Source organism: Ambystoma mexicanum, chromosome 3p (genome assembly GCF_040938575.1).
Source record: "Ambystoma mexicanum isolate Mex_15411 chromosome 3p, UKY_AmexF1_1, whole genome shotgun sequence".
Lineage (NCBI taxonomy): Eukaryota > Metazoa > Chordata > Amphibia > Caudata > Ambystomatidae > Ambystoma > Ambystoma mexicanum.
This window is the reverse complement of record NC_090925.1, coordinates 881,326,708-881,340,648: the sequence shown is the minus strand read 5'-3', so window position 1 is coordinate 881,340,648 and position 13,941 is coordinate 881,326,708. Positions and strand designations below refer to the sequence as shown.

Genomic DNA, 13,941 nt, shown 5'->3' with positions numbered 1-13,941 from the left:
TAGCACTGGGATGGACACAATCTATGTAGTCCCTTAGGTAAAACAATAACACAATTTATTAAATATATCAATAGGTAAGTAGAACCACCTACTTCCTCATATCAAAGGAGCATCTTAAAACCACATAATACACACAAACATTGTATTTAAATACATCAGTCATCAAACAATAATACAGATTCCAATCTAAATGTACAGGTTAGTAGCAATGACTCAACCTAACACAGTGATGGTTATTAACACCTATTTAACACTATGTATCACATTAGCCCGATTTATATACGTTTCTGTCCTGTAATGCTGTTACTAGCTGGACATTTCTCTGGGGCAGAAGATGTTTGAAAAAATGTGTTCTTATAGGTGGTGGGGAAGAAAAACAATTCCCTCTAGTTGCTCCTTGTATGACTCGTCAGAGTCCCTGTATTGGTGGGTACACAATTAAAAACATATATAAATATATGAGATTAGGTGGTCAGTTATTAGAACTAGCTAACATTCACAACACAAGGAACATGCAAGTATGCTATTAATAGTGTACCTCGAATGCACCTGCGTTACTAATTCATCAGGAAGCCAAAGCAACTCCAATAGTTGCATCAAGACGCTCAAACGTTAAGCTCACTCCTTCTCGATTCACTACCTGCAATGCAAAATATATTCTTACTAGATATTATGGTCTATTTCAATTGGCTACAGTACACACTCTAGAAACTCCTGCTCACTCCTTACATTTCCCATAAGCGAATAGCAGGAAAGAGAAGGGTGTTCAAGGATATCTGTTCCGCAATCACTCATTGTTAACGGACCTATAAATCGGATGAGAAAACCAATAAGGATGGAAACCCATCATTCACTGGCTTCCTCTAGATCTTAATAATCTCTTAACCAACACAAGGAAACTCACTTACTTGCAAAGGTGGCTGATCACTTAGAATCCAACATCTCTTTACACTCAGGGGTGAGAATCACTATTTCTTCCCTCAAGGCACTATGGTAGACCTGTACAAATCAAACACATACCAATGAATGGGCGGTTCTATAGCCCCCTATCCCATGTACAGACCAAAACACGCGTGGCCTTAAGACCCCTTCTGTAAATCCAGTCTTACCTTTCAATAAGGTACACTCCTTGCTACCATCCGGCAAGTACCAGAGTTGAGGCCACACTCTTTAACTATGAGTAGTTCTCATATATTCATTTCTAGGAGCACCCAGATTGTCCCATATTCAAAAACAAAAAAAAAATAATAAATAGAGGACCACTCAGTGTTTACCACAGGGCCCGCCTCTGGCACTCATAAGACATTCCCAGTAGGGAGAATGTAGTACATTGCCCTCTCTGAAAGTGTGGGTTTACCTAGATCCAACAAGGAGAAATCCTTGCTCATGTCCGTTCAACAACCCCTGGCGGCCACTTCCGCCATTTTACAAGCCGGCAACGTGTTGCGGCAATGACATCATCACGTTGCGTGATGACATCATCACACTGTTTGATGACGTTGTGCGGGCGCTCATGACTATACCATTAAAGTTAATTTGAGTTGAATAACAATTACACGGGTGAAATTGTGAAACACATATAGATAAAAAAATCTTTCCTAATATCAGAATCAGGTTGCTTTACGTACATGATCACCGGGTGATCCTGGTGTCAAACCTAGTCTTTCGGTTTCTCACTTTGGGTATCATACCCTCTCTACTGGGCAATCTAACTTCATAATTTGCATAGGATGTATCTAAGATGAATAGATCACCTCATTTGGTTTCTTAAAAATGTCCCTTTTCTTTCTGCTTTTCTTTTTCTTTCTTTTCTCCTAATTTTGCTTTGTCAACATTGTGCAACATTTGCTTGACCTTCTCATTGGTAACCCAAAATGTGGTATGTTTTATTTTTGATTATTACTAATTTCCATTTTACCAACACAAATTGTATCACTTGAATTTCATTACCATAATTTATGACTTTTTTCTTGTTGAAACTGTTGATTTGGATGGTTTTAAAATTGTGTAAATTGGATGGTTTATATACTTTTTGTAATTCTGTACATTAATGAATTTTTATGTGGGATTACTACAGCCTTCAGAACAACCCGTTGGTCGAAACACATGTCGGCTGGCCAATATCAAGAATAAACATCCTACTTTTTTGGAAAGACTTGTTTGGAATACTATAATTTGGATGCTGAACATTTCTATTGTTTAAGTCAACTTGAGCGTGATTCACCTTCCCACTCCAACAATCTAGATTTCTATTACTTTCCAACTGAGGTGAATGAGCTGGAGGGTCAAGAGTGATCACTGCCAGTTTAAACTCATATTGTTACCCCTTCTTTGACAATTAATGTGAGAGTGGCCATGAGCGCACAGTACTCACATATCAAATCCACAATCTTTAATCTTTTGGGTTTCTGCATTGCTTTGAGTTCAGAGCTTTGCAAAAGAAAAAAAGAAGTCATGCGGTGGCCCGTGCTTATTTTGACATATTGGGCGGTAAGCCCTCCCTGTGGAGTTCAGTGCCGCAAGAGTGGTGAAGATCGGCATGCTGCGATGTCAGAGCGGAAGTGTGCCCCATCCCTGAAAAACCCAGGCTGTGAGAGGGCAGTGAAAAATAAAGCGCTCTGTGGTCGGAGCCTGCAAAGTTAAAAATACATTAAACACACGATCTGTGTTTGAAGCTAAGGGGAGGAGGAGTGCGTACCGTTGGTTGGTTGTGGTCAAGGTCTGGAAGGCAGAACAAAGGCAGTATCACTGTGTATCCTGTATGTTATACACAGTGGTGTGCACTAGAGGTTTGAGTTTGAGGAGATTTATTTCCATGGAAGAGGGGGGCACAAACATGCTCTTGCACGAATCCCCTGGAAGTGGGGGGCACAAACATGCCCTTGCATGAAGGCCTATGCCTTTGGTAGGTCGAGCTACTTACTCTGTCCCATCTTTCTTTTTCTTTCTGGGATCTGTGGGGGTGAGCCTCTCTGTTAAGCCATTTTATGTTTCATCCACACATGAATGCCTGCAGTGCTGAGCTCTGGCCCTTCAGCAGACACCCGGCAGAAAGGGCAAAACGGGCAAGATTTGTGGGGTGAGCAGCCTGAGCGGCCTCTACGGAATTCTTCAAAGCTGGCTAAGGTTTAGGGTCCTTGTGAGGCGCTCAGGCCGATGCCTTGGTGTGAACCTTGCTAAACAGGAGAGCATGACCTCTGTCCAAAAGTCAGTATGAGGCTTCCGAAACGGCTCGCTGAGACAGGACCAGTGGAAAGCTGAGCAATTGCTACAACCAGTCTGAGACTGAGACAGGCCCCTGGCAAAATAAAGGTAGCCTGTCTAGAAAGGGAAGGACTCTACACCACTGCCTGCAGTTTAGCCAATCATTCTGCAGGAAACTCATCACCAGATCAGCGTGCCACAAAAAAATGGAAAGCACTCACCTTTGATGGGACGAATTCAGTCAACAAATGTTAGCTTAAGCATGTCAGTTAAACACTTCCTAGGCATTGAAAACAACTGGTTGGTGGATTTGAGAAGGCAAAAGAATATTTGCAAGAAGTGGAGAATTTAAACCTCAAAGAATGGGGCATAAGCACATTGTTGTAATATGTGCTTGCTCTTGAGTGGAATTCTACATCGTAGAATTCCACTCTTGCTCTGATGACATGTTTACATCTGTTTAAGGTTCTACATTCTATGGGCAGCCGTTATGAGTTGAAGTGGAGAGCTGATGAGTAGGCTGAGCACTGCTGGGCTCAGGCTGGTTACTAATAAAGGATCTTCACTTACCTGCAGTGTGTAGCTTCCTTATTACACTGGCAACAAGAGTAACCAGCCTTCAACCCACGTTGCCACTTGGCCGCCCAGCAGTTGCCTACATTCCTCTTCCTGCGGCCTGCTTCGACGGGGACTGCCGTTCCGTGCCGCCGACAGTTCAGTTCCTGCTCTTCGCAGAGCGCCTGCAGCCGAGGCGGTGTGCAGGGCTCGCGGGGAGGGGAGACCTCCAGGGGACGCTGTCCGCGTCGAGTGAGTGGCTCTTGGTGCGGGTGAGGAGCGGCGTCCAGCAGCCCATTCTGCTTCCCCATCCCGTGTGCTGCGGCGTCGGAGAGGCCAGACTTTCGCCTTCGCGCAGGAGATGAGATTCTCTGCGCACGTCGGCACCGGAGCCGGCGTGTCTAAGGCCTGCGCTCCCCTGTCGGGGCCGAGCGCCGGATCTCCGCTGCTGGAGGCATTCGAGGTGAGAAGTATCTCCGTGCACATCGGCACCGGAGCCGGTGTGTCTAAGGCCTGCGCTTCCCAGCTGGGGTCGAGCGCGGGGCCTCCGCTCCTGGAGGCATTCGAGGTGAGGAGAGAGGAATACCTCTGCGCACGTCGTCACGGAAGCCGGCGTGCCTACGGCCTGTGCTCCTCAGCCGGGGTCGAGCGTGGGGCCTCCGCTCCCAGAGGGTTCAAGGTGAGGAGGGTGAGGGCTCTCTACTCACTCCTGCATGCGGCTCCACCCCGGCGAGCGGGAGGGGGAGAGCCCAGGGGAGGCGCTGCAATCAGCTTCTTGTGCTATCAGCACGCAGTGCTATCAAGGGGGCGTTCTCTCCAGGGAAGAGTGGAAAAGTTAATCCTGTACGAACACTCGAGGGGTTCTATCACTGTGCCGAGCTCCAAGGTGCTTCAGCGTTTTTACGGAACTGTTCTAAGCAGGTTTAGGTCGTGAACAGTGACATTTACAGATTGGTTTCTTCTTGCCAAGCACGGGAGGGAGGTTGGCTAGTGCAGCAAATCCTGACTTGCTCCTCTCAACATGCAGCACAACAACGCACGTCCGCCTCCTGCATTTCTGGCCAGTCTTGGTGAACCGGCAATTGTATGGGACTTGTGGGTAAACACGTTCAAGGTGTACCTCAGAGATGCAGGTGGCGCGAAATTTACGGATGATTAGAAGGAGGTGGCCTTACTCAATTGTTTGGGAACTGAAGGTCTCAGGTTGTTCAGGCATCTTCCCGGTCCCAATGTGCACGCTGCCCCTGCTGCCCCCGCAGAAGGCAATGAGGGTGGTGATGCTGTACAGGGAGTGGTGCTTGCTTATGAAACAGCTTTGGGCAAGTTGGAAGCGCGTTTTGGCAAGAGGGCCAACGTTGTTCTTGAGAGGTACCATTTCTTCTCGAGGGCTCGGGCTCCAGCGAGGGTATAAATGCCTATGTGACTGCCCTGCGCACTTTGATAGCAACGTGCAAATTCACTGGCACCATTGATGAGTATATCCGTGACCAAGTGATGATGCGTACGTGTGATGTGCGCGTCAGGGAAAGACTGTGGATAGAAAAGGATCCACCCCTGGAAAAGGTCATTGAGATAGCCCCCGCAATTGAAGAATCCAGGAAGAGTGTGAGAGAAATGGCCGATAAAGGGGAAACTGTGCATGCTGCGATTTCCCGCAGGACTGTCGATGCCAGAGCGAGAAACAAGGACAGCAGGACGATGCCTTCGTCAAAGGAACTGTGCAAGAGATGCGGTTGGCGTGGACATGTGGCGGGCGCAAAAGAATGTCCTGCTGCCAATGTGGAATGAAGGAGATGCAAAATCAAGGGACATTATGCCCGCATGTGCAGGAGTGCTGCATCCAATAAGGAGGCAGTGAAAATGGTGGACGCTAATGATGATGAGGAGGAGGAGGTGACAATAGTGGGGTACATGGGTTGTTCCGACAAGGATAATGGAGGTACCTCTGAAGGATCGTTGTTGAGTGTGGGAAGCTGCAAGAAGAGAGCTTGGGCAACACTCATGGTCAATGGAGTCCCCATGGAGATGATGGTGGACACGGGGTCTCCATATACAATGATATCCCCTGAACAGTATTGTGTCTAAATTTCACAAAAAGGTATCTGATTTGTCTGCGTCTGACATAAACCCGTGTGCTTATGGGCGAGTACCCATCAAGGTTCTTGGGTTCGAGTGGGCCAATATAGAGTTTGAAGGCCGAGTGGCCAAGGGAAAGTTATATGTGGCTCACAAGGGTGATCCTGTTCTAGGGGTGGGACGAACAAGCAGCTCTGGAATTGGAAATAAGGCCAGGGAAGCCAGTCCCAGTGATGAGTGTGAGTGAAGAGGATGAGGGTGCTGTGTTGTCGACGGGACTCACGGTGGAAGTTCTGGAAAGCAAGTTTCCCTCAGTTTTTACTCCTAAATTGGGCAAATTGAAAGGTTTTGCACACAAAATAGTTCTCAAGAAAGGTTCTGTGCCTGTTGTCCATAAAGTCAGAAGGGTTCCCATTATGGCTTGTGATGCTTTAAAGGAAGAGCTTAACAAACTCAAACAATCTGGGATCATAGAGGAAGTGGAGTGTTCGGAATGGTTGGCCCCAGTGGTTCTGGCACGCAAAGGTGATGGGGCATGAGAATGTGCGTAGATCTCAGGGATCTTAATTCAAGCATATGGGTTGAAAGACACCCCCTGCCCAATATCAATGAGATGCTTTCCTTAGTGTGTGGTGCATCCTGTTTTTCTACGTTTGACCTGTCATCTGCTTATCATCAGATAGACCTGCATGTTGACTCCCGCCCCCTTACATCCTTTGTTACCCCTTTTTGGTGCATTCCGTTTTTGTAGGCTGCCCTTTGGTTTGGCGTCTGCTTCTGCAGTTTTTCAGAGGATAATGCAGAAACTTTTTGCAGGGATTCATGGGGTGGAATGCTTCCAAGATGACATCCTAGTGTGGGTTGAGTCTCGAGTTGAGCATGATTCGAGAGTTCTTGAGGTGATGAATGGCTTGAAGGCTAGTGGTCTCACTGTCAAACTCAGTAAGTGCAAAGTGGGTGTTCCCAGCGTGACCTACCTGGGGCATTCGCTGGATGCCAAGGGTATTCACCCTAAGAGTGAGTTGGTGAAGGCATTGAATGACGCATCGTCCCCAGCAAATAAAGACCAGTTAAGATCGTTCATGGGTCTTGCAGAGTATTACAGCAGGTTTGTCCCTTCTTATGCCGACAAAACTGTTGGTATGAGGTCATTACTGAGAAAGGGTGTGCATTTCGCCTGGTCGGATCAGTGTCAAGCGGAATTTCTCAGGTTGAAAGAGGAGATTGAGCAGGCCACATCCTTGAGTTCCTTTTCTCCAGCCAGGAAAACTTTTTTTACAGTAGACGCGAGTGAGTATGGCATAGGTGCTGTGTTGGAACAAAGCGTTGGTGGTGAACTTCGGCCCATTGCATTTGCATCTAGAGTGCTCAGAGAGGCTGAGGGCAGGTATGCCGTCATAGAGAGGGAAGCTCTTGCGGCTGTGTGGGCTTCTAAATATTTTAGAACCTTTCTGTGGGGAATTGAGTACACTCTTCGTACTGATCACAAGCCCTTGGTACATGTATTGACGACGAAAGGGTTGTCTCATGCGTCTACTAGGATCATGAGGTGGATGGCCGATATGACAGAGTTCAATTTCAAGGTTGAGTATGTCCCAGGTGTGAGGAATGCGGTAGCAGATTGCCTGTCGTGTTTCCCGAGTACTTGTAGTACGGACCAGGGTCTGGTGGGGGACGATTGTTCCTTGGTTGCTAGTGTAGTGCCCGCGGTATCGGAACCAGAATGGAGCGCAGAATGTGCAGCTGATCCTGAATTGGTTGAAGTAAGGACGGCACTCAGGAGTGGTGTTTTTAGTACTGGTTTGTCGAAAATGTATGGGCATGTATGGCAAGAATTGTCTGAAGGTCCATGGGGCGTGGCTAGAGGTCTGAGGTTAGTTCCTCCTTGTTCCCTTAGAGGGAAGCTGGGCGCTTTGGCCCATGAGGGGCATTTGGGCAGGTCCTTGACTAAGAGGAGGCTTACAGAAGACTATTGGTGGCCCAGAATGGACGCTGATTTGGAGGATGTAGTGAAGGATTGTGCAGCGTGTTCTACCAGTGATAAAAGCAAGGCTCCTGTTTCTCAACCTATCTATCCCGTAGAGGTGCCCCGCGAGGTATGGTCCAAAGTAGCACTTGATGTAATGGGGCCCATGGACTCGTTGGGAGGAGGTCTGAGATTTGTTGTGGTCATGGTGGACTATACGTCCAGATGGGTCGAGGCCACTGCCTTGTCTACTGTTACGGCCGAAAAAATTGTGGAGTTCTTCTCTGCTGTGTTTGACAGGGAGGGTGTGCCGGCTAGCTTAGTGACCGATAACAGGTCTCAGTTCGTGTCGGATTACATGCAAAAATTTCTGGATGATCTAGGTATACGTCATCATAAGCTTGCGCTGTATAACCCACAAGCCAACGGCCTGGTGGAACGAATGAATCGTTTTGTCAAAGGGGCAATTCAGTTGGCCCTTGCCAATGGTCTTACCTGGGGAAAGGTGGTGTCGGCGTCCCTCAAGGCTTACAGGCTGACTCCTTCTATTTTCACTGGTCATTCTCCTTTTGAGCTGATGCGTGGAAGGAAACCCTGCTCCAAGTTGAGGGTCCCAGCCCTGGGTGGTGGTGTCCAGTCGCAGGTGGATATGCAAGGGGTTTTGGATCGAGTTCGGGGTAAGCAACAGCGTTTTTTGTGTGAACAACTGGCCCAAAGGAAGCCCCTTCCAGTGATGATTGGTGATTGGGTTCAGATCAAGAATCCCAGGTTTATGGCCAAGGGACTCAGCAGGTATATGCATCCACTAATGGTTGTCAAGTGTGGTCGTGGTTATGTAAAACTCAATGATGGGTCTACATGGAGTCGTAGGCGTGTGGTGGTGGTAGCTAAGGACAAGGTGATTTCTGCAGGTGATGTGTCGGGTGAGACTGGGTGTGGCGTAAAGGAGGCTGGGGTGGTGTTTGGATGCCCGTTAAAACGCTCCTCTGCTGGGGAAGCCAGTGAGGGGCAAGTTGATTTGCAACCCATGGGCAGTGAAGTAGCTTTGAATGTCCAGGAGGATGAGGGACACTCCATCCCTGTTTCTGTTCATGACTGCAATACCACCGATGGGTGAATGTGATGAGGGGGTGTCTACCTCTGGGGCGACAGACTCTGTCCAGGGTTATGCCCATTCTGTCAGGGAGAGGAAGGTCCCCTCCAAGTACAAGGATTATGTTTTGGGAGCTATAGTTCATTAGTATCGTTCTGCTTTTATTCTTCTCCATTTTCTTCAGGTGGGATCTGTGGTTGGGGTGTGAGTGTGGGGAGGAGATGTGTGTGTGTGTGTGTGTGTGTGTGTGTGTCCGTGTCCGTGTTTGTGTATGGTTATGTGCGTGTGTGTATGTATGTATGTGGTTGGTGTGGATGGTTGTGTCTGTGGTTGGGTAAAGGGGGGAGAAGTGTTGTAATATGTGCTTGCTCTTGAGTGGAATTCTACATCGTAGAATTCTACTCTTGCTCTGATGACATGTTTACATCTGTTTAAGGTTCTACATTCTATGGGCAGCCGTCATGAGTTGAAGTGGAGAGCTGATGAGTAGGCTGAGCACTGCTGGGCTCAGGCTGGTTACTAATGAAGGATCTTCACTTACCTGCAGTGTGTAGCTTCCTTATTACACACATGAGTCAAAATAAAACAAATTCGTTCAGAGCAGAGGAAAGGACTGCGGGTTGGCTGAGAAGTATGGCTTTGAAGGCTCGATGTCGGGGTGTTATCACGTGCACGCATTATCCCGGAATGGCTTTTGATTTCCAAAAATTGCTGCGGCATAGCACGCCGCCATGGAGGGCATTCCTTAAGATTAGCATGAAACTGACCATAACCAAACTTCACATTAGTTATCGCTCTAGACTTGTTTCCGTAAACTTTTGAAATAATTTTCCATGACGCCCTCTTACCACAAAAAACATGTAAAATGTTTATGCTTCTAATAAGTGTATTTCACATATTTTATGTCTACATGCGCTTAGCAGGAATGTACTTCTGTCTCTAACAAAGCATTGGAATGGTGAGTCAGAGACGTGCAATAACTACAGCCTTCACCGCTCTAAAAGCAACATGGCTGCGACTTGCAATGAGTGCCGATATTGGAAGTTACTTGCAGGTGGACCGAGTGTGCCTATGGAATTTCTTTCGGCTAGGAAGTATTAGCAATAGAGGCGAACATCTTAGGTTATCATTAATGCTGTCACTGATTGAGGTAACAAGTAGACAAGTCAGCCTATTGCAACACAGGCTTAGAGGTAAGTACCTGCACACTACGTCTTTGGAGGGAAGCCACCCAGTCCAAGGCAGGCAGTTACCCAGCTAAGAATCTAGCACAGAATACCCTGTGTTGTCTGCCATCAATTTTGCTGCATGTCATGGCAGGTGGTTGCATGAAATGAGCGCTAAAAGCCTACAAACGGGGTATATCATGGTGTGCTAGTGGTAAAGATATTAAGTCAGGGTCATAGAAAGCATGCGCTTGAAGAGGACAGAGACAAGTCACCATGTACAAACCTGAGCAGAGACATATTAAAGGTGGTGCAAGGACCATTCATATTTCTTAAATATCTTGTATTTTTATACATTATATAATGTTAAATGATACATATACTAAATTCTATTATTTTTTGCAAATACTTTAAGATATTTTAATAATGTTCCTGCAGATTTTCAGTTTTCTCCATAAGTTGTAGCATTTTGCATGGGGATATTTGAAAAATGTTTCCATAAATGTGGGTTACATTTTCCATATTATCCTAGACAAGGTCTGAATGACCGACCTACCTATTCAGTAGCCTGTATGTTATGCCACCGATAATATCTGGAGAACAGAACATATATCCTTACAGATTAGGACAGAGAGCTACCTTAAACAAACCCGGACCCACCACTGCTACAAACAGAGAAAATTCCACCAGCGTGTTCCCAGTGGATGTAAATCCTCCCAGGTCAATCATGAAAACGCTTCATCCTTTCTGATTTTTCCCTGAATTAGCTGCTTCCAACCAACCAAGATGTACTTTGGGAAGAAGTGGAATTTGTTCAGGGAACCAACCTGTATACGTATTGGATTCATTTGTTCAGGAATGAAGAGACCATCTGTCATTGAGACATGCTGTTACACAAGGAAGTTACCCATGGCCTCAGAAGTCTTGCCCACCGGTCGCACACATTAACTAGGATATACTCCATGGACTCCGATATCCCTTTGTAAGCTGGACTGTGGAAGCCACTATCTACCAGATTTCTGAAATGGAGATTTGATTCACTTACATTTTTGTAAGCAACAACATGTTGCTTTTTATTATTATATAGACTGTCTGGTCTGAGACAAACAGACTTCAGTTTGCCTGTTCGATTCTTTGAGACATTAGATTATATTCAGTGTTACTTTCAACTCTTCCCACTGGCACATAGATGCGCAGAACATGACCGCATCCCCTGCATGAGAGCAACCCACCCTCCACTGATTTCCCTAGACTTACCAAGCCCTGGTTGATGAAATATTCAGCAAAGTACACTAGGGACAGCGGTATCATGTACTTGAGCACTCCCTGGAAAAGAAGCAGAGTTAAAAAGAAAGCAATGCAAGACTGCCTTACAGGAGTGTATAGTCAGGGAGACAATTTGAGCCTACTTAAGCATTCTCTATACAATGCCCCATCCTACTGTGTGCAGGTTCCCTTTGCCAGGCATACACCATACTGTATAGTGAGTGACCTTTCCTAGCATATACCCAGGGTGTTCACTTATACCTTTCTCGAATCATGCTCCATATACTGACCACACTTGCGTGTGTACAGGCAATTCCCCCCAAAATGATATCTTTACAGATTCAGTAATCCATCTTGCCACACATGCTGCATGCAGTGACCAATATTATGGTGTGCTCTGCCGTTCCCTCCCAGGCATGCTCTGAGCAGGGATCCGCCCCATTATGTGTTAGGTCTGTTCCTCCATAGCATACACCATACAGCAGTCATTGCAAAGCTTCACCTTGTGCATGCCCAATAATGACACAAACTTAGATGCGGTTGGATTCTGATTACTGGACAACACTATTCATCAAGACATTTCAAAATGTATGCAAACAGCTGGATCTCTCTCTTTTTCCAGACACTCTGGTCATACATAAAGGAGTAAACATCAACATTCATTTCACTCATTTGGAATGGTAATTTCCTTCTCTAGATGACTCAACACTCCTCACCTCAGCCCTCATTGCTACAGCATTTGCTTTGATGATTATAACTTTTGTTAACCAATCTCCCCCAGAGAAAGCTTTCATCTGAGTTTCTGATCCCTGCTGTGCTCAGGCAACATTTTTCATGCTCATTGAACTATACAACTACCATTTACAAGAGCCTATACATCTTTAGCACCCTACAAACGAGGCAAGGCAATTATCTGTGGTTTACACCAGCCATCAACATTTTAAAAAGCATACACAATGCACTAGAAGAACAAGTTACTTTCTTACCTGGTAACGTTCTTTCGATGGGATGGTCTGACGTCGTATTCCATATCTATGACAGGTAATGTCTACAGCTGTGCTTCTTCGGAAAATCTTCGGCGTCTGCGTCAATGCGCCGTCCTCCGACGGCCGACGTCACCCGATGTGATAAGTAGGACGCACGACGCCCGTAGCCTCAGTTGTAGTTTTTTCCCCCACAACGTGTGTCACCAGTTTTCTTCCAGTCAGACACACAAGGCCTTGCGGAACGCAAGCTGCAATGGCAAAAGAAATTCTGCAGTGGGGAAGGTAGGGAGGGAGCGATATGGAATACGTCGTCGGACCATCCCATCGAAAGAACGTTACCAGGTAAGAAAGTAACTTGTTCTTCGAGGTGATTGGGTTCTCTGACGTATTCCATATCTATGACAGACTCCCAAAGCAGTACCAAGCAAGGAGGTGGGAAAAGAATTTAGAACACAAATTTAGCATGCCCAATCAAATTGCGGAATAAAGGACTGCCTTGCCAAAGGCCATATCCTGCCCTCAGATGGAATCGAGGGAGTAGTGACGTACAAAAGTATGTACTGAAGCCCAGGTGGCTGCATCACAGATGTGACGAATAGGAACACCCCTCTGCAGGGCAGTAGACGCAGACACTCCCCTGGTAGAATGGGCCCGCAAGCCAGCCGGAGGGTCCTTACCCGCCAAGCGGTAAGACTCGGAGATAGCTAAAATAATCCAACGAGACAAAGTCTGTTTCGTCACAGCTTGTCCCAAACGCTTTCCAGCGTAACCAATGAAAAGTTGATTGTCCACTCTGACCCGGGACATGCGCGAAATATAAAAGCTCAATGCTCTCCTAGGATCAAGCCTATGGAGCCTCTCCTCTTCCTTACCAGGATGTGGAGGAGGATAGAACGCCGGAACAACAACCTTCTGGCTCAAATGAAATTCCGAAACCACCTTCGGAAGAAAGGAAGGACAAACTCTAAGGACAACCCTGTCCTTATGAAACACAGTGAAGGGTGGCTTAAATGAAAGTGCCTGTAACTCACTCACTCTGCGAGCAGAAGTAACCGCAACCAAAAACACAGTTTTCAGAGTTAACAGTCTGAAAGGGCAAGAATGCAAAGGCTCAAACGGAGCACCCATAAGAAACTTAAGAACAAGGTTCAAATCCCAACCGGGCACCAGAAAAGGTGACGGAGGAAACACATTAGTGAGCTCTTTTAAAAACGGAGAAATTAAAGGTATCTTAAAATAGGACTATTCTTCAGACGATCGCTTAAATATGGACAGCGCCGCCAGGTAACCTTTAATCGTCCCCACTTTCAAGCCCCTGTGGGCCAAGGAAAGCAAAAAAGACAGAACCATGGTAATGTCACACTCAAAAGGATCCACATTCTTAACTCTGCACCAGTCGCATAACTGTCTGCAACGGCAACGGTACAGAGACTTTATTTCCGGCCGCCTGGCTGAGAGCAACACCTCCATCACGTCTTCAGGGAGGTCCCAATCCTTATACCTCAACCTTTCAGAAGCCAAGCGTGAAGGTTGAGGGATCTGACCCCTGGATGGAGAACCTGGCCCCCCTCCCGTGAGAGCAGATCGTCTCGGTAGGGAAGACGACGTGGAGGGCAGATGGACAAGTCG

The 13,941-nt window shown here is 46.7% G+C and overlaps 1 protein-coding gene across 3 annotated transcripts in view; it reads right to left on the bottom strand.

The window, feature by feature from the left end:
- Positions 1-13,941, bottom strand: part of CLN3 (CLN3 lysosomal/endosomal transmembrane protein, battenin) — a 652,734-nt gene that overhangs the window by 171,012 nt on the left and 467,781 nt on the right. For all 3 annotated transcript variants that reach the window (XR_011304414.1, XM_069652104.1, XM_069652103.1), the window contains exon 11: positions 11,318-11,386. Coding sequence is in view for 2 of the 3 variants with exons in the window: in XM_069652104.1 (XP_069508205.1) it covers positions 11,318-11,386 (69 nt within the window). In the remaining variant the exon portion in view is untranslated. The remainder of the gene's footprint in view (positions 1-11,317; positions 11,387-13,941) is intronic.